The sequence below is a fragment of the Euleptes europaea genome, chromosome 6, assembly GCF_029931775.1.
Source record: "Euleptes europaea isolate rEulEur1 chromosome 6, rEulEur1.hap1, whole genome shotgun sequence".
Lineage (NCBI taxonomy): Eukaryota > Metazoa > Chordata > Lepidosauria > Squamata > Sphaerodactylidae > Euleptes > Euleptes europaea.
In genome coordinates this window covers 62,890,750-62,910,769 of record NC_079317.1, presented here as the reverse complement: position 1 = coordinate 62,910,769, position 20,020 = coordinate 62,890,750, and the positions used below count along the sequence as shown (strand labels likewise).

General features: G+C 39.4%; 1 protein-coding gene across 1 annotated transcript in view; it reads left to right on the top strand.

Moving 5' to 3' along the window:
- EXT2 (exostosin glycosyltransferase 2) overlaps positions 1 to 20,020 on the top strand; it is a 91,256-nt gene that overhangs the window by 61,604 nt on the left and 9,632 nt on the right. The window contains exons 9-10 of the mRNA XM_056850685.1: positions 1,177 to 1,366; positions 12,477 to 12,643. Coding sequence (XP_056706663.1) covers positions 1,177 to 1,366; positions 12,477 to 12,643 — 357 coding nt within the window. The remainder of the gene's footprint in view (positions 1 to 1,176; positions 1,367 to 12,476; positions 12,644 to 20,020) is intronic.

Here is a 20,020-nt window from a genome sequence, read left to right as displayed (position 1 = left end):
AAAGAGAAGGGATCTTGTAGTCTAAGTGTACAATCCAAAGGAGTTAAGGGCATTACTCTACTGCCAACTTTGGCACTACTTTTCTTGCCAGAGCTATTCAAATTGCTGTAAAATTGTAAACAATGAATGCACTTTGGTCCTTACCAAGCCATTCCACCTCCCACAAGTTATTCCTGAAGGTGTTATTTCCAGAGTGGTGCCCAATGCAGGGGAAACCCTGAAGATGCACCAAATGGTCTAGATTTTTTAAGGTACCAGCCAGTGTGGTGCAATTCACTACACAAATTGTAGTTAATGGAAAGTGTTTCTGGTCAACTGCACAAGTTCCTCCTTTGTATAAGCCCAGATTCAGATTTTCATAGGGATCTCTTGAATTTAGTCCCTTCCTCTATCTGTTGTTCTGTTATTTCTGTCTGAAAGTAATTGAGAACGGACAAGGTGTGCCTAGAAGCACCTTCTGGTTGTGCTTCCATCTCACAATTTCCACTTCATCTTGGTCTGTATCTGTGCCAGCCAAATTTGCTTCCTTATGTTGGCATGAGATAATCATTCTAGTTAAAAATAAGGTGAAATAAAAAGCTTTCAAATCAATCTTTACTTCTCTTCTGGGTTATTTTCTTTAAAATAATTAGAATGGACTGTTTAAAGCCATAGAACAAAATTATATTTGTTGAAGGTAGTATTGTAGCCTTCTGTCTTGAACCAGGAATGTTTTCCTTTTTGTTTATGTGCCCGATTTAGGAAGTTGCCTCTTTTTAGTTCATTTGGCACTAGGCTAGTTTTCAGTTTGTTGGCCTAGCTTGAGTCAGTATAAAGGTTAAAGAAATTTTAAAGAAAAAAATGGGAAAGAAGCAAACCAGGGAGTCTGAATTTTAAAACCCTCTGATTTGTCTTCCACAAATCCTTTTTTGCTGCTTTATTTCCAACATCTCTGAATATACTCCATTATTTGGTCATGACCAGAACAAATAAAACAACATACTTATATTTACAACAGAGGTCAGCATGCTAATGGAAATATACTTTTATAAGCTATTCTTTTTTCCCCCCTTAAGAGGTTGGGATGCTTAATAAAACGTTCTGACCTAGTTCTAATGATCGGTATTGCTTTCTGTCTGTCCCTATTTTAGAGCTCAGTGTGACCTTGGTTTAACATCCCTATCTCTCTTTTTACAGAAATGGAGCAGTGTAAGCAATCCACTCTTTCTTCCATTGATTCCACCTCAGTCACAAGGCTTCACTGCTATTGTTCTGACCTACGATCGGGTTGAGAGCCTATTCAGAGTAATCACTGAAGTGTCAAAGGTGCCCAGCCTTTCCAAGCTGTTAGTGGTTTGGAACAACCAAAATAAAATCCCCCCAGAAGGTAAGTCATTTAAAGCCTGTGATATCTTGGACTATATGTTTTTTCGATTCCACTTTCTCTCCTTTGTAGTCTCACAATCTGTTTTGGGGTTTTTTCTTTTCTTTATTTTTTTGTCATCAAATCACATCAGATTTATGGCGACCCTTGGTGGAGTTTTCAAGGCAAGAGACATTCAGAGGTGGTTTGCCATTGCTTGCCTCCACTTCACAACCCTGGTATTCCTTGGAGGCCGCTCAACCAGATACTTGCCAGGGCCAACCCTGCTTAGCTTCTGAGATCTAACGAGATGAGGCTAGCCTAGGCTATCCTGGTCAGGGCACCATAGTCTTAAAGATCAATGAAAATGCCATTTTGAGTTTATTCCATTTCATTTTCATTTTCCAAATCTGAATAGCAAGGCAAGCTCTGTGGTACCCTGGTCTCCTAAGATGTCCATCGAAGTCTAAGTCTGCAGAAGCTGTAGGACTTCCATACTTGGTCTGTCCTGATGACAGCCAGTGTGGTGTAGTGGTTAACAGTGTCAGACTATTTTAAATAAAATAAATATATAATAATCTAATGTTCCTCTCTACATTGTTGGCATAACTGTCCTGAGCCTTGGTATGAGGAAAGATAGGAATTTAGACAAATAGGCTTGTCTCGTGACACATGTGTTGATCCTATGCTTCTTGAAAAGATTTCTCTTTTTTCTTTTACACATTATGCATCTCATAATCAGGTTCTCAAAATCACAAGCTAAGTCACTTATTTGGCAAGCTGTGAATAATTCCTACAAAAGAAAAATATGCAAAAATAAAATACTGGGTGCTGGTCTTTTGAGCCATTAACTCCAAGGTAGCCACAGACATGTTTGCCAGCAGTTTGTTTTCCCTGCCAGAAATATTGGCCAATTGTTTAATAGTTAGGTTTCATTTCATGAGCAGCACTGATGTCTGAACTTGTTTCTTTTCCAAAAAATATTCATCACCTGTAATATTCACTTCATTGTATTGTTCTTTCAATTAAAAGGGCAAAAAACTACCTGAAAATTTACAGTTAAAGAAACTGTCCCTTTTCATGGTCAAACAGTCATACATTTAAAATATGTCATTCAGTTTCTGCTTGGGTCCTAGAATTTTATCTGAAATCTCCTTCCCCCCAAAAAATTGTATGTTAATGTACCAGTAATGTACTTACTGGAACCTTAGAGAATTTTACAGTCTTATTCTGAATTGATAGAATTTGCAAATTAACTTATGAGTCAATACTTAGCTTCTGCATTATAAATTTATATATTGTATTCATTTAAAAGCCTCATTTTTCTCTCTCTGTTACTTGAATTTTTTTGAAATCTATTGGCACTTCCTTAAGTAACATTCTACATGAGAATTCAGGCTACAAAGTATCTTCTCTACTTTGTAGCCTGAATTCTCATGTAGAATGTTACTTAAGGAAGTGCCATAAGTGCCACTTAAGGAAGTAGTCATAAGCAGGGTTTGTACCCTTTCTAAACTTTTGATTTCAGTGGGCTTAGAACAGTGTAATTCTGATTAGGATTTCCCTGTAACATTAGTTCATCTTTGTATGGCCAGTTGTGGTTTATAACTAGCCGTGTCTCAGAAACGTACGGCAAGATATTTCTGGTAACATAAACAACCTGGATTTCTGTTTTAAGAAGACAACAAAGGGAAATCAGTCATTCTAAACGTGTGAAGGTGTTTGGCAAAGTAATAGCATTTTCAAATATATCCCTTACATACAATATCAATTGGCCAATTTGTATTGTATGTAAGTGAACAATCAAGACAAATTCAAGCTTGGGGGTATTGGGCAAAGTTATTAGATACCGCCTAATTTTGCCAAAAGCAGTTGGGGGAGGTCAGATCAACCAATCACTTCAAATCCTCCCAAAAACCTATTTCCCACAGACTGTTTATCCTAGCCTCAGATTTACAGAACAGGCAAATGGCCAAAACTACTATGCATGCAGCAACCCTTACTCCCTAAGGAGGCAGGAAATCCAGTATGTTGGGGGAGGATAGGGGAAGGAACTGCTGCCCACTTCCCCTTCAGCCTGAAGTACTTCCTTTGTCCATGAACTCTTTTAAATAGAATGCAGGGACCTGAAGCTACCAACTACAGTCACTTTTGTGTGACTATTGTGCTCCAGGTTGCTAAAAGCAGGCGGCAGTGTGAGTGTCTCTAGGTATCTTCTGTTGACCAGCTGGGAGACAAATTCACTGTACACATATGACTGTACATCAGATTTTTGATTTTTTTTTGGTCAGCAGAGCCTGAGCAGAAGATCATGGCCTGTCGGACCCTCCCCTTCCCTTTAGATCAAGCTCCCACTATTGCTTGGGCTGGCTGAGCATTCTCTGAATTGATCTTTAAGGATGCAGTGGCAGGGAGGCAGACGAGCTTGGGATGTCTCCACACGTGTGGAGGGGGATCTGTGTTGGAGGCATGTGTATATGTACATGTCTCTCTGTGTATATGTTCTCCTCCCAGTGCCCCTTTTCTTACACAAGCATACAAAGTCCAGGAAAGCTGTCTAAGTTCCCCTCTTCCTTCTCTCCATATAAACAGCTTGTTTCCAATATTCCCTTTCTGTTTTTGGGTGGGGTACTTTAAGGTGTCATGTTTACACCCTTTCATGTGTGAAGAACTGGTTTGAGGTTGGAAGGGTGACAATGCATATCCTGCTATAACTGCATGCAATATAATACCGTATATTTTAGGCATCTTTGCATTTAAAAATTGTAGTTGTATGTTAGTTAAATGTATAAACCTGTCGCTTGAGAACATCAGCTATGCACAACACTCCATTGGACTACTTTGGCTCTTGCTGTCTCTAACCCATTAATATATGTTCCTTTATTTCCTTTCCTTTCTCCTTTCCTTTTCTTTTTTCTTTTCCCCCAAGGCTTAAATGAAGCCAAATTGATTTACAGCAAAATTGTTAAGTAATATTTAACAGTTTTAACTGGTAAATTCTGTTCATTGTAATAGTCCATAATCTCCCTTTTCCTTTGTTTATATGCTGTTGAAAACATCTTAAGTCACTGATGTGAAAAATAATTGGCCTTGAAGGTCATAGGTTTGTTTTCTTGCCGAGTCTTAGTTTTACTTTCTAATAGCTATGTATTTTAATAACTTTCTTATGTGACCTCCAGCTACCCCCTTCATCTGTGTATTTTTAACACTTGGATAGCCAATGAAATCTCTTGGTTTGCTATTGAGGGTTTTTAATTTAATTTGTTTTAATTCAAGTGCATGCAGTTCATTCCATCTAGCTCTTTGGTGGGACAGCAGAACTTGGCTTCCCTAAGTCTTTCATTCAGTCTGTCTATTATGGCTCCTAATCCTTGGACTTCAAAGCTTTTGCCATTTATAGCCTATTAAAGCCAGGAAGTTTCTGATGGATTAGGACAAGGAATGAGTTTGAAGTTAGTAATGCACACCGCTGTCAATGATAAGGTCTAGTTTATTACCCTGTAGTAGTATCTGCACTTTTATGGCTATTCTCTTTTAATTGGTTATAGTAAAGCTGAGATAGTTAACCTGGTCGAGTATCAAATGGAGGACACCCTGGCTATTGCAGTATGGGGAACACATTTCTGTGTGGGATTCTGTTGTTTGAACCAGTTGTATTTTTTATATGCATGACTGATCAGTAGGAGAACACCAAAGGGTTGGATCCTACTACTGCATATGATAAAGAACAATATTTTCTATGGATACAAGGCATGTTCTGCCAGAGCAAGTTATTGTACACTGATGGAATGCACCACCCTGTATGTGGTGGTAGGATATAACTCAATGTAGTTATTCTACAGAAAATTCAGATTTGAACTTGGTTGTTGATAGATGCCTACTGCAGAGGTAGATAATAGATGTTTGGAGTGCAACCCTATGTCCGTTGACTTAAAACAATGGCTTGTACCCTTAAATGTGTCTCGCCACTGCACTAGGCTGATATCAAGAGCCAAGTTCAAATCTTTAATGCGACTCTGTTTAGGCTTGCAATGGTAGTTTAGTTTCCTTTCCCCCTTTATCCCGTGAGTTTATCCCAAGGGCTGTGTTTATTTTTTTGCTAAATAAATGTGTGTTACATGACACGTCACGGTTCCCTTGTACATCAAGTTGTAACTGTGTTTTGAAGTGATTTGCAAGTTCGTGTTTTTAAGGGAACCTGCTTTGTGTTAGCCATGACTCACACTGATACACAATAGTGTAACATGAAATTGTGGTTAATGCCCAGAGATCAAGAGAGAGGGGGAGTCATTCTGAAGAGGAAGAGAAGGAACATGTTATTGTCAAGCGGGCTCTTGATTCACAGCCCAGTGTTAGCCCGAACTCAGCCTTCATCTACATCAAGCTGCGTTTGTGACATACCTTTCAGTCCTAAACAACAGTTGTTTGCTTAACCCTCTGTGATCTAAGAGAAACTCTTTACCTTATAACTGTTCCAAAGCTGTTTTTTGGAAAATACTGTAAGTTTGGCAACTGTGTCTTAAAGATCCTAGGGAGAACTGTTGGCTGACTGCACGTAAACTGCTAATTTGCAGGATTTAGCAGGGCATGCGGTGCGTAAGGAGGACTTTCAGTTCTGCTGCAGTTCCAACAAATGGATATGACTTTACTTGTAGGATATTAATTTTAAAAATAGTCTGGTTGGAAACTTTGAAATGTTAGATGTTTTTCACTTAGTCTGCATTTACTAAAATAAATATTGTGGTTTAAATGCCTGCTGCTGGAAATATTTGTGTAGGCAGAAATGTTTTTATAATTTTCCCATTTTACCCAATACTCTTCATTAGCATTTAAGTCTAAGCTGATGGTTTTGAAGTTCGAGAACATTACGCAGAATGGATAAAAGTTTCATAAAGTTCAGGTTTATGTTGACGATTGCTATACCACTATTGCCACAATTGCATGGTTACTTTCATTAGTACTAATTACCCCTTAGGGAGATATAGGAATAACATCTCACACTAATCATCCTTGGTAGCAGGATATGATTTTAATTACTTTATTAAGCCACACAGCATATTGTGCAAAAATATTTATAGTTTAAAACCAAAATAGACCACTTGTGAAAGTGAATGCTGTTTAATTTAGATAAACTGAATCACTTTTCAGTGGGAAATTTTTAAGTGGCTTCGACACCAAATTATTGAAAGCTGTAATACAATCATATTTCAAGTTGCATCCACGTCATAACATAAGTCAGTATCATCATCATCTCTCCATTATATGACACACAAGAATCTAAATTAGTTCACATTATTTTTTGTTACTGATTTCACCTCTCTGTTAAAGAGTTCAGGGTTGAATGCATAGGATTATCCCATTTTAATCTCACAATCACCCCATATAATAACCAAAACTAAGAGAGAATGTCTAGTCCAAAGTCAACCTGTTTGGTCATTAAGATTTGTGTATAGTTCCTTGTATTTGGATTAGGAGAGCGTACTAAATCAGGAATACGAAAACTATTCTACTGGTGTGTGTGTGTGTGTGTGTGTGTGTGTGTTATATCACTTCAGCATTATGGTGTCTTTATTTTCAGGGGCTCCATAGCATGAATCAGAACACCAAGGTGTACCTGGCATCTTTGCTATTTTCCTAAGTTGGCTGTGGGAACCCCCTGTGATTTAAACTTGATCTACTAGTGAGTAGCTGTTCTTGTGTGCTATGCGCAAAGTGGATGCTCTTCCACTGAACTAAGGCTATTGTAGCAGCAGTAATTAATTTTGTAAAGTGTTGCGGTAATCTTTCAAAGGCCACCATAGAGTAGGAAACTGAAGTGATTATATTTCCAAAAGCTCTCACTCTGTATTTCTTCGCATTTCTTTTTGTCATCCATGCCAATTCCTCCTCTGTAAAAATCCTTCCAAGGTAAATTTCCTTTTCATAGTTGTTTAGTGTGGTTTGGAAAAGGGTACAGTTTTCCTAAGGAAGCTGTTTCAGGTATTACATTTGGTTGCCAGTGTCTGAAGTGCACAGAACTTGATATTCCTTTTATGAGTGCTCTGTGAACTGTAAGTCAGACTCCCTAGCAATGAAAATGGGCATCCAACCATACCTTGTAAGCTCTTTCAGGGTATTCATGTACACTTTCATGTGTACATGAATTGGTAAACTGAAAGAGCAGTCAATTCATAATTATACTTGCACAGTCTTCACTAGAATTGCCAACTGCAGGTTGGAAAATTGCTGGAGATTTTGGGGGTGGAGTCTGGGGAGGGCAGGGACTTCCCTGGGGTATAATGTCATAGAGTCATGAAAACATAAGAAGTCTTACTGGATCAGAGCAGTGGTCCATCTAATCCAACACCCTGTCTCAGACAGTGGCCAACCAGTTCCTTTAGAAGCCCAAAAACAGGGCATAGAGGCCAAAGCCTTCCCCTGATGTTGCCTCCTGGCTCTGATTTTCAGAGGTCTACTGCCTCTGAACATAGAGGTTCCCTTTAGTCACCATTGATAGTAGCCACTGATAGACCTATCCTCCGTGAATCTGTTTAATTCTCTTTTAAAGCTGTCTATGCCTGTGGTCATCACTGCATCCTCTGGCAGTGAATTCCCCATTTTAATCACTCACTGAGTAAAGTAGTATTTCCTTTTGTCTGTCCTGAATCTTCTGCCCATTAGCTTCATTGGATTTCCTCAAGTTCTAGTATTCTGGGAGAGGGAGAAAAAGTTCTTGTCTACTCTGCCCGCCCCATGCATAATTTTATAAAACTCTATCATGCCCCCCCTTGTTGTCTCTTTCCTAAACTGAAAAGGCCCAGACTCTTAAGCTTTTCCTCATAGGGAAGATGCTCCAACTCCCTAATCATCTTGGTTGCCCTCTTCTGTACTTTTTCCAGCTCTGTAATGTCCTTTTTGAGATATAGTGATCAGAACTGCACACAGTATTCCAAATGAGGCTGCACCATTGATCTATATGGGGCATTATAATATTGGCCATTTTCAGTTCCTTTCCTAACCCAGCATACTGCATTGAAACTTTCATTGTGCTATCTACTAAAACCCCAAGTTCTTTTCCCTCCAAATCACAGGAAGTTCAGACCTCAATAGCCTATTCTTGAAGTTGGGATTTTTTTTGTTGTGATGTGCATCACCTGACCCTTACCAACATTAAATTTCAACTGCCATATTGTTGCCCACTCACCCAATTTGTGGATATCTTCCTAGAGCTCCTCACAGTCATCCTTGGATTTCACTATCCTGAATAATTTGGTGTCGTCTGCAAACTTGGCCACTACACTGCTCACTCCTACTTCCAGATAATTTATGAACAAATTAAACAGTATAAGCCCCAATACCGATCCTCATGGGACCCTACTACTTACTTCCCTCTATTGTGAGAACTGTCCATTTATTCAGTTTCTTTGCTTCCTTTCATTTAACCCGTTCTCTTTCCCCAAGACTCCTGCGTTTACTCAGTAGTTTTTGGTGAGGCGCCTTGTCAAAATCCTCTTGAAAGTCCAAGTATATAATGTCTACCTGGGATCATGCTTGTTCACTTTCTCAAACAATTCCAAAAGGTTGGTGAGGCAGGACTTGCCTTTGCAAAAGCCATGCTGATTTTCCCTAAGAAGGCTTTGTTCCTCTAGTTGCCTAATAATTCTACCTTTGATTACAGTTTCTACTAATTTGCCTGAGACATACGTTGGCTAACTGGCCTGTAATTTGCTAGTTCCTCTCTAGACCCCTTTTTAAAAATCAATGTAACATCTGCTACTCTCCATTCTTCTGGTACAGTGGCTGAAGTTAGTGATGAGTTATATATACGAGTTAGTTGATTAACAATGTCAAATTTGAGTTCCCTAAGAACTCTCAGGTGTATGCCATCAGGACCTGGAGACTTATCCATTTTTGATTTCCCCAATAGGTTTAGAACTTTGTCTCTCGTCATTTCAATTTGGCTCAGTTCTTCAGACTCCCTCCCTGAAAATAGTCCACCCTTCAAAGTAGTCATTTTCTCCTGGGGAACTGATCTCTGTAATCAGGAGATCAGTAGTAATGCTGGGAAATCTTCAGGACCCCCTGGAGGTTGGCAATCCCAGTCTTCACATATGACATATACATGCTTTTTAATGTAGATCACTGGTTCCCAACCGGGGGTCCGTGGACCCCCAGGGGTCCGCGAGAACTAAATTAAGGTCCACGAAACAAAGTTATAAACCCATAATAAATTAATATTTTCAATTAAAAGTTATCTATTATAAAAATATATATTCAAATAATATTCTAAGTTTAATGTTTAACTAACAGTTATGATTAAAGTTTATTTTCAAATTCTCGGAATTTTTATTTTGAACCTTGGGGTCCCTGCACCGAACAAAAAAGTCCTAGTGGTCCCTGGTCAAAAAAAGGTTGGGAACCACTGATGTAGATAAAATAATATGAGAAATGGCCTTCACAGCTTGAGAGAGATACTTGTGAGAAGTTGCTGCTTCTTGTTTCCTTTTTTAGGAATTGTTGAACGCCTCTACATTTTTGGATGCAAGGAGGTCTTCTGCAACATATTTACAAGAGCATCATGCCCCCATCTAGCCTCCCACATAGCCATGTTCACTTGCCATATTCACTTGCATTAGTTGCAACATACAATACCGCACACACTGGTCCCATGGCTATCAATCCTCCAAATGCTTCTTTAAGCCCTCTATTTTCTGCTATGTAACATGCTACATTATAACCAAAGAAAAAAGCTATATTCATGCGGAGGATTAGAAATGGTACTGAAAATAAAACAGACACTATGGTGTAGATCTATAAATATACCCTCAGTTGAATTAGTGTACGATTCTGGTGATTGTATCTTCAAAAAGATATTGCACAACTGGAAATTAATGTTTAAGGGGTTGGAGCAGTTTTCCTGAGAGGAAAGGCTGAGGAGCCTTTAGAAAGAGATGGCAAAGGGGACACATCATAGAAGTTTATGCATGGAATGCAGAAAGTGGATAGAGAACTTTTTCTCCCTCCCCTCTAATAGAATTTGAAGCCACCCTATGAAGTTGATGGCCGAGATGGACAAAAGGAAGTACTTCTTTACTGAATTGTGGGATTCACTACCGAGGATGTAGTGATGGCCACAAGCATAGATGGATTTAAAGGGTGTTAGACAGACTTAGGGATGAAGGATCCAAAAATGTACAGTGAAGGAAAAAAAATAAACAGAAGGACAAGTGTAGAATTTCAGTTAATAGGCTGATTGTGAGAAACAGAAAGCATCTATGGCAGTGTCTCAATCAAGAGAAAACAAAGCTATCTGAGACATTTAATCTTTTAAATGTTTGTTAGGGTTTGATTTGTATTTGTAAGATATAGAAATTGATTTTATGCTTTGTTTGTAAATTGGTATGACCCGCTCCGAGTGTTTGGAATAAGAGCTCAGGAAAAATACAGTTTCTCAGATTTGTGTCGCAGCCCCCTGAATCCCTGATAGCTACAATTTTGTGCAGATGGTAAAAGATTGCATTTCCGTGCTGTGATAGATTTAAGAACATTACTAGAAGTAGGCTGTTGAAACATGCATGTTTCATGTGGATCACCAATCATATATTTAAAAAATAAAAGCTATAATATTTGCTGATTTGAAGTTAACTCTCAGAACATACAGTTTAATAGACCTAAGTAACCTTTAGCTGCCATTTGCATTCAGTTTGTTAAACGTGCCGGTTAGGAACAAAGCATATGAAGACTGAGCTGAAACGCTCCTGTTTTTGTTCATGTATGCTTAGGACATATGTTGAAAAGAATGAGTTTACTCTTTCCCTTAGCATTAGGAAAGCCTCTTGTATGCTGATAAACTTCGTATGGAAAATGGAAAATAGCGGAATCCCTGATACTAAGGGTTTGCCCTGTTGGAGTGGATCATTGTAGGTGCATATTTCTTGAAGTTGTGTATCAATCTTTAGATATCACATGTAGTGCAGTGTTCATCTTGTAATAATCACATTTTGTCTGCTGGTTGTGGGCACCTGTGGAATCTGTTTCCATTAACTTCATACACGTTACTCCTTTGTTCAGTCCAGAGACTCTTAAAAATCGCCTATATCCTGTTCATACATGAAGCCCCCAGAGGTCCCCTGTTGAAGGAGCTGATGAGGCCTACACCTGCTTAGTCTTAACAGAGCTGCAGCTGGACCATTCTCTGGACCACAGAAACTTGAATGTGTCAGATAAAAGAAATGATGTATTTTCTGTCAGATGACGTTTCAGTTGCTCTTCATTAACAGCAATGGTAGTTTAGGTTTTTTCCTTGCTGGCGTAATTATATTTTAAATTTATATTTTATTTATTTATTTCCTCACATTTATCGCCTGCCCTCATTCCCAGAAAGCCTGGCTCAGAGCGAGTCGCAACATTTAATGTAAAAACATAGATCAAAACATATTTAAAATCAACTTTCCAGCAACAAATAAAACAAGATGGCAACAGTAAAATTGAAGAAATAGAGCCACTGAAAAAACCAGGTCAGGGAGTAACCTCCAACCTAAGTTGGGGGAGAGGATGGGGAGGCTAGCAACGATGGTATTAAGAAAACTTGTGGTTGCCCTCATTTGTAAGCCTGGCAGAACAGCTCCGTTTTACAGGCCCTGCGAAACTCATTTAGATCCCACAGGGCTCTGATGTTATTAGGGAGGCTGTTCCACCAGGCTGGGCCCAGGGCCAAAAAAGCCCTGGCCCTTGTTGAGGATAGCAGCACACTCCTCAGGCGGAGACCACTATACATTTCCTTTACATATTATTCTTGTCCCCAACAAATTTCATTGCTAGCAGATGCTTTCCATCTTTCTAAATTCTTCAACCAACATCAGTGGCATGCAGGTTACTTCTTTTTGTGCCTTAGATTTTGAGTAGGGTTCCTGTGCATTTTGTTAAATTATTACATTTATTTTATTTTTCATGTTCAAATGTTGATGATAGTTAGAGTGATACATCCATGGAATACTTCATTAAGTTAATCTTTGTGTCAAAACGCATTAGGTTTAACTTTCCCATTGTAGTTCCTGTCTAGTACAGGCACAGGACAAGCAAATTTGGTTTTGGGGAGAGGAAGAAATTTAGTGTGAACACAAATGAAATCTAACTAACCTATTCTTCTTGGCAGAATCTATTTGGCCCAAAGTTCGAGTTCCATTGAAGGTTTTACGGACCACAGAAAACAAACTGAGTAACCGCTTCTTTCCATATGATGAGATTGAAACAGAAGCAGTGTTGGCCATTGATGATGACATAATCATGTTGACCTCTGATGAACTGCAGTTTGGTTATGAGGTAAATTTCTCACTGGGGAGTTAATTATGGATTTGTTCTCAGAAGCATTAAGACATTTTTCAAGTGGTGCCAATAGTGCCAGTCTGTATAATGTGCTTGCTGCTAGTATGGTAATGCTGTGACAGGATTTTCAGAGTCACTATATTGATGCATGGAAGAAAAGAACTTCAAGTTGTCCTTGCTCAAAACTGGTTGTGCAAGTGCTCCAGTGCAGATCTGAGGTCCAGCGTAACTTTTTATACTGTATCAAGTATCTTGATGCCTGCAAAATGGCGCTTTTCCAACCTGAAAAGGATGAGGAAGCTGCCTAAAGGCAGCTCCACCCCCAGGAATGCTCTCATGGATGCTGGTGCGGGGAGATAAGCTGGGTAAACGCCAGCGGGAGGCAGCGCTGACAACCAAGCGCTGCTCTACCACAAGTGTTCCGGGGGGCCAGTGTAAGTCGCCCTACACCAGCTTCCATGCCAGTGTGCATGGCACAAGTGTCACGGGTGCCGGTGTAGGGGTCACACTGGCTCCTGTGCGGTTTTGCCCCCCCCTTCAGGAATAGGCTGCCTGAGCTGGAGGAATACAGTCTTTAGTATATTCAGGTGGAAATTTTAACAGCGGGTCTATTTCTCACTGTCCCATTTTTACCCTGCCCAAGGATATCTGGGTAACGTGTGGGTCTCTCCTGGACATTTTATCCTCAGAACAATCTGTGAGTGAGGTTACACTGAGAGAGGGTGTGTCTGGTCCAAGTTCATCCACAGAGTTTCATGAATGTGCGAAACTGAACTTGGGTCTTCACAGTCAGGGTCCAACCACTACACCATACTGTCTCTCACTTGATTTTGAAGCGCTGGAGGTGACATTTGGGCAGATGTCTTCCTCTGAAAGATTTGTCCTTACTCCTCTTTCCTTCTCAGTTAAACTTCCCTGAGAACAGGAAATAGGTTATGGTAGATTAAAGATGTAACCTAGTAGGACTTTGAGAACTTTGTTTAGGTCCCTGTTTCACTGCTAGTTCATAATGTGTGCCGTGGTATGTTGTTTATAGTAGAACCTGCTGGATTGAAGTCCAAAATGGGGGGAGGGGCTGGAATTCAAACAAAAATTACTGGAAACTCAAACAAGCTGCCATTGTAGAGTATGGCAGTGAACTGCAGCTGGCATTTTCTTTAAAGGTTAAAGAATTGCAAATGGGGGGGTTACTACCAAGCAAGCCACTTTATAGTGTATATATCATGTACCCTTGACCGAGGAACAGTACACTCCTATCTGGGATGGTCGTCCTCTTCCACCGAGCGCGCAGCTTCGGGCGGGATGCACATGGAGCGGTGAGGGAGGTAGGGGACACCTGCCTAGCCAGTCAGATCAGCCGAATCAACCCTGGCGATCAATGGGGTGACAGATGTCGCAGCCAGATCGCCCTCACATCCTATAGTGTATATAATAGGTCACATCCCATACCTTAATACTCTAGTATGGCTCTTGTTAGGCTGTTTGTTTCCCATACTTGTCATGGTGGAAGCTGAAGACTAGAGAAGGTAAGTGATGTCCTCAGGGTTACCCACTGATGCAGCAATGGAATCTGGAATCTGTAACTCCCAGTTCCATGTATGAACTGCTGGGTCCGTTTTACCTATTTTATTTGACTGATGTTGTCCAGATGGCTTGGATGATAGAACATTGCCTGTATAACAGTCTGGATATTATTTGTGTGAACTCTGTGCCATTTGGATAAAGCTTCCCCTGTTTTGGCAAACGCATCTGAGTCTTGCAAAGCTGTCTTTTTTTAAAAAAAAAAATTATTCCCCCGGTTTATTGAACACTTCTGCCATCTGCAGCAGTGCTAATCAGATGGGATTTTAAAGAGTCTTATCAAACGTGTCTGAGCTGCTGCAAAAATTAGTCTGCAGTATTTTTAAAAATAAGAAAGCACAGTTATGTCAGGCTAGTGTGGCCAGCATTATATTTTGGGGAGGGTTGGGGTGGAGAGTTACAATTTTCTCTGTAAGAGAGCATGAAGGGAAGTGTGGATAAATGCCGTTTTTACCTTCAACCCCCCCGCCCCCAATCGGTGGCTCAAGATCAATCTTCCCTGGGCTAGAGTGTCTTTGACTTGTATGACAGGCCTGAGCTGGCTACCAGATGTTTAACTTGTCCTCAGCCTGCGGTAATTTATTTATCTGTTTATGTATTTCACCAGGAAAGTATCTATTGCGTTTCTGAGTAGATTGCAAGAGAATGTTGAGGGAACAGTAGCAGCATATAATGTTACCAAGAGGGTTTCTTTTTAAGTGCCTCACTTCAGTCAAGAGAAACATTTGGGAATGGGCTGTTGGTAACCTTTGTTCTCTCGCTCTCTCTTATTCTCCAGACTGTGGTTTTAAATATGTGGCAGAACACTGTAGTAGGTTTGTCTGGCTGTATCGATCAGGGTTTTTTTTTTTTATGAAAAGAAGAAAAGGGAGGTGGGGAACACTTCAATCTCTGTACACTTTCAACCATAAAAATTAAAGTTAACGCTCCAAGTGTCAGGCATTTTTTTTACTTGTTAAAAGTAAACTATTAAGGTCCTCGCTGATTTATTGCATGGTGCAACACTTTTGAAGCCGGAGCAATGGAGCCCCTGTGTGCTGCTTAATTTAAGAAGGGAAGGAATAGCAACTGCCCTGTGACGAGAAGTGGGAGCTTTGTAAGCAGTGGAGAGGACAGTTCTTCAGTGTTATGTTGACAGAAGTACTGATAGATACTGTACTGTGCTCATAAACTGTTAGGACTATATACCGTTTCTATTAATTCATCGGCTGTTTTTGTTCTCCTTACAAGAAAGATAAAAGCAAAGGAGCAAAGAAATGTAACATGTATTTAGCCAGTCATAATTTTAATTTTAAATTAGATCAGTCTTGCTCTGAAACAGGTTTTTATATATTTTAAGCCGTATAGCTTTTACTGGTCTGATTGACTGTACCAATAAATAAATATTAAAAATATGTATGAATGTATATTTTTGAGCCCCCACCTAAATAGTAGAATTTAAGAGTGATACTCTAAAAAAAAAGTATTGAAATTTATTATTTTGGGTTCCAAAGTATAATTTTGATACTAGTATTAGTTTTTCTGCTTGTCTCTGCCCATTTATCATTATTTTATTTATTTAAAAAATTATATCCCACCTTTCTGCCCTTACAGGGGCTGCCAAGGTGGCTAACCATTTAAAACCTACATGATAAAATACACTATACAACCATTAAAACATCCCCCCTTCCAAACATACCTCATTAAAACAACTTCAGAAAGAGTTTTTTAAAAGAGTTAAAATACATACAAAACAGTTAAAATACATTCACCGCGTAAAATTATTTAGGAAGGATCGTGGAGGGAATGCCAAATGAAACAAAAAAGTCTGCACCCACTGGTAGAAGACAGCAACAGAGGGGGACAGGCGAATCTCCCTGGAGAGAGTTCCAGAGCTTTGGTGCCATGACCAAGAAGGTCATAGTAGTGTTGGAGTTGCCAACCTAGGTTTTGTGTGCTGTGAGTCACTTAACCGATTGCTGTCTCTGTATGCCACTGACAAATAGTGATAACTGTGTAAAAACAGGTTTATATATAAAGGTTCTTTATTTAGGTTGCATGGCAACATGAAATGCTAAGTGCCTGTTAATGGCTGAACAAGGAGATTTCTCTTCTTCCTGTATAAACTTTGACTTGGCATACCTTTTTCCTGGGTATTCACAGAAAAATAAAGTCGATCATAGTGCAATGCCAAAGTGTCTCAGCTAGGTTTGGAAACTGTTTGGCTTGCTGCTGCTGCTGCTGCTGCTGCGGTGTTGTACTGCTCTTAGATATCCAGTCAGTGGTTTTTGCCATTCTTCTGCCACAATCTTAAAAATAATAAGCAGTCTCTATGACCTGTTTGAGCCCCTCCTTTTATCCAGATTTATTCTCATATGCTGAATAATTTTTTATAGCCAGTATGCTATATATGCTGTATTTACTGTCTACACGAATCTTTTCACTTATATATGTGGACACTGTTTTGTGCTACACTGATGTGACTAAGACTTGAGTAATTGTCACCCCACTTTAAGCTGAAGTGTGCACCCCTCCCTCTCTTATTGGGTGAATGCACTCTAGCTCAATTCAGGCATTGCATTCCTGATTTTTGAACATTGGTTTGGAGATTTGGAGTGTGTGTGTGCTAAGTGCTGTCAAGTTGCTTCCGGCTTATGGCAACCCTATGAATTAACGGCCTCCAAAATATCCATTCATTAACAGCCTTGCTCAGGTCTTGCAAACTGAGGGCCCTGGTTTCCTTTATTGAGTCAATCCATTTCATGTTGGGTCTTCCTTTTTTCCTGCTGCCTTCAACTTTTCCTTGTCTTTTCCAGTGAATCTTGTCTTCTCATAATGTGACAAACATACATTAGTCTCAGTTTAGTCATTTTAGCTTCTAGGGAGAGCTCAGGCTTGATTTGATCTAGAACCCACTTCTTTGTTTTTCTGGCGCTCCAGGGTATCTGTATTATTCTCCTCCAGCACCGTATTTCAAATGAATCAACTTTCTTCCTGTCAGCTTTCTTCATTGTCCAACTTTCACGCCCATACATAATAATGGAAAATACTATAGCATGGGTTCAAGTTCTATCTTTAGCGCATTATGCATTAATTGATAGATGCAACAAATCACAATCTCAGTGGCATTTTGGATTCCCAATTGAAATGTTTAGGGCAGATAGTGTGAAGAAATGGAACTAGGCACTATGGAAATGTGGGACTAGAACTCCCCCCTATGTCACTCTGTGCTTTGCCCCATGTGGGGCAGCAGTCCAAAAGAAACCTGAGCAGAGCACACTGAGAACACAAGGGATTGCTTCATATTTTATGATGCTTATTGAAGGAAACAGTGGGTAAAATTGGTAGTGGGTAAAATTGCCACATTGTCAATTAAGTGTCATAGATGTGCATTGTCTAGTGTCAGTTTCAATACTGCTGACAAAGGGAAATATTCACACCCAATACAGTATTTGGGGATGGGATTAAAGTTATTACTTAATTTTCTCAAGGTATTATAGATAGATTGGCACACAGGTACATATAAATTACAGCAATGAAGAACAAGACAAGAAGCGCAAAAAGTACATAAAAATAGAACTCTTGTTTTGTATGGGTTAAGCACCGTCTCTACTACTGATTTCTTCAAATACCTCCTTTCAAACTGAACACCTTGGGGAATGTGTCCATTGAGTAATGCAGCCAGCAGTATGTAGAACCTCAGGGTGTATTAATGATGACTTGTCCGTGCTCTTGTCAGCCTGTGTTTTGATCTGGTAGTCAGTGGCAGAGTAATGAAGTGATAGGAATAGCATCCTGATTGTATCCAGCTGCCAAGACCAAGGCACGGGCAAAGAAACTATTCATGTAATGATAGCTTTACCAAAGCACCTTCTATAAAGCACCCAAAAAAATTGTAAAAGCTTTGGATTCTAACTCCATTGCTATTTAACTTTCCAAAATAATTCTGCTACACCCAGTAGCAATATATTTCATATCAAAACAGTTGTATTTTATGCTTTTCCATTTAAAAAGTGTTAACCTTCTGATCAAAGCATTTGTCTTCCGCCAAAGTCTAAACACTAAAGTAAGCATTATTTCCCATGTATTTATATATTAAAGATCGCTGTCAACAGAAACATGTTTTTGTTTTTTTAAGCGAAGATCACATCAAGTAGTTATTTGTGTCTACACATGCTTCATTAATTTTATTTATTTATTTTATTCAATTTTTACCCCGCCCTTTCTCAGAGGGGCTGGGCTCAGGGCAGGTTACAACATTGTCAATAATAATAAATATGCAAATATAAAAAATTTAAAAGATTGATAGTTTCAGACTGCTGTGTCACAAGAATATTTTTCACTTGCTGCAAGTGTGATATTACCAGACTGTCACTGTGGAGTCACAGGATTAAATGAAAAACAGTTATTTGAAAACTGAAGTTGTTCAGGGGAACATATGGTAACTGAAAGGAAATTGAGAAAGTAAAATAGACCGTCAGAAAAGTCTGGTGTATGAAGATATTTTTATTTTGCAAGGGAAATGAGAGAGGTTTGGTTGGTTGCTTAACATGAATCAAGAAAACATCTGAAATGTTTTTTTTAAAGTTAGAGTTCCCATAAAGATGATGTTCTGAAGCTTCTTGAAATAGTGAAGTCACTATGGTGACGTGGGTTCGCAATCATATATTACAGCTAAAGACTTTCACACACAGCTACCTATATGAGAGCCACAGCTGTTTCCAGTTCTCCAGTGCTATGTACCAGTGCTATGTACATATTCAAAAAGCTTTGAGTTCCATTACATATTTAAGTGTACATTGTAAACAAAGAACTCCTAAGTGCTGCTCTGGAGAAGACTGTTCCTACCAAAGCAGAGAGAGAAAACATGTTTTGCTTTCCATTGTATGAAGACTGCTCGTGACTTTTCTTTCATGCATTGATAAACTGCTTCCAGTTGTGACTTTCTATCTGTAGGGATATGATGAAATACACAGGAGTACTTTACCCATGAAAGCGTACTGTGCATTTGCACCATATCCATGCAAGAAAAAACATTGTGTGTGAAACAGCCCTAAGTATATTTTGAGTATACTTATTCAAAACTGAATGGGTTAGATTCAGAGAACAAGCTTTTCACTATGCAGTCTTTGTTCGTTTGGAGTCACTAGTTGTAGAAAACTAGATCATCTGAAGGGTTTGAATGAAATTAACTTGGTTTTATTAACATTCGGGAATTTTGGCAGCAATATACACAATAAATAGTCTTCGGGCCCCTTGCAGATTAGTGTTCTAAATCAAATGATATCCATTATTGGCCTGATTCTGAGTAAGCGATACAGGGTCAGCTGTTTCATGCAGCCCATTTCATTCTGTCTATGAGCCAACTCTGAAGCGCTCTGGCCATTTCAAACAGTGCCACACTCCCTTTCCCCCCCCCACTGCACGCCTTTTGTCGAGGTACATTCTTTTTCGGCTTTTTCTTTAAAAAGTTTTAAGATTAATGCTATAGCACCATAGCAATCCAATGCATCTAAATGCTGGTGATATAGTACTGAATTGCTATGTTACCAGCATTCGGATGCATTGGATTGCTATGTGCTATAGCGCTGGAGCACTAATCTTAGAATGTGTTTTTTTAAGCCAAACAAGAACTCTCCACGAAAAAAGGCAGGGGGGAAAGTGGTCCTTTGGGAAGTGCTCCAGACACTTTAAACAGAACACTGCAGTGATTCAGAAGCACAAGGAAGAACTGAAAACAGAAAAAAGCAGTTTTCATTAAAAAACGGCTGAACCCCAGGATGCCAACGGGACACATGCAGCTTTGTCTGAAAC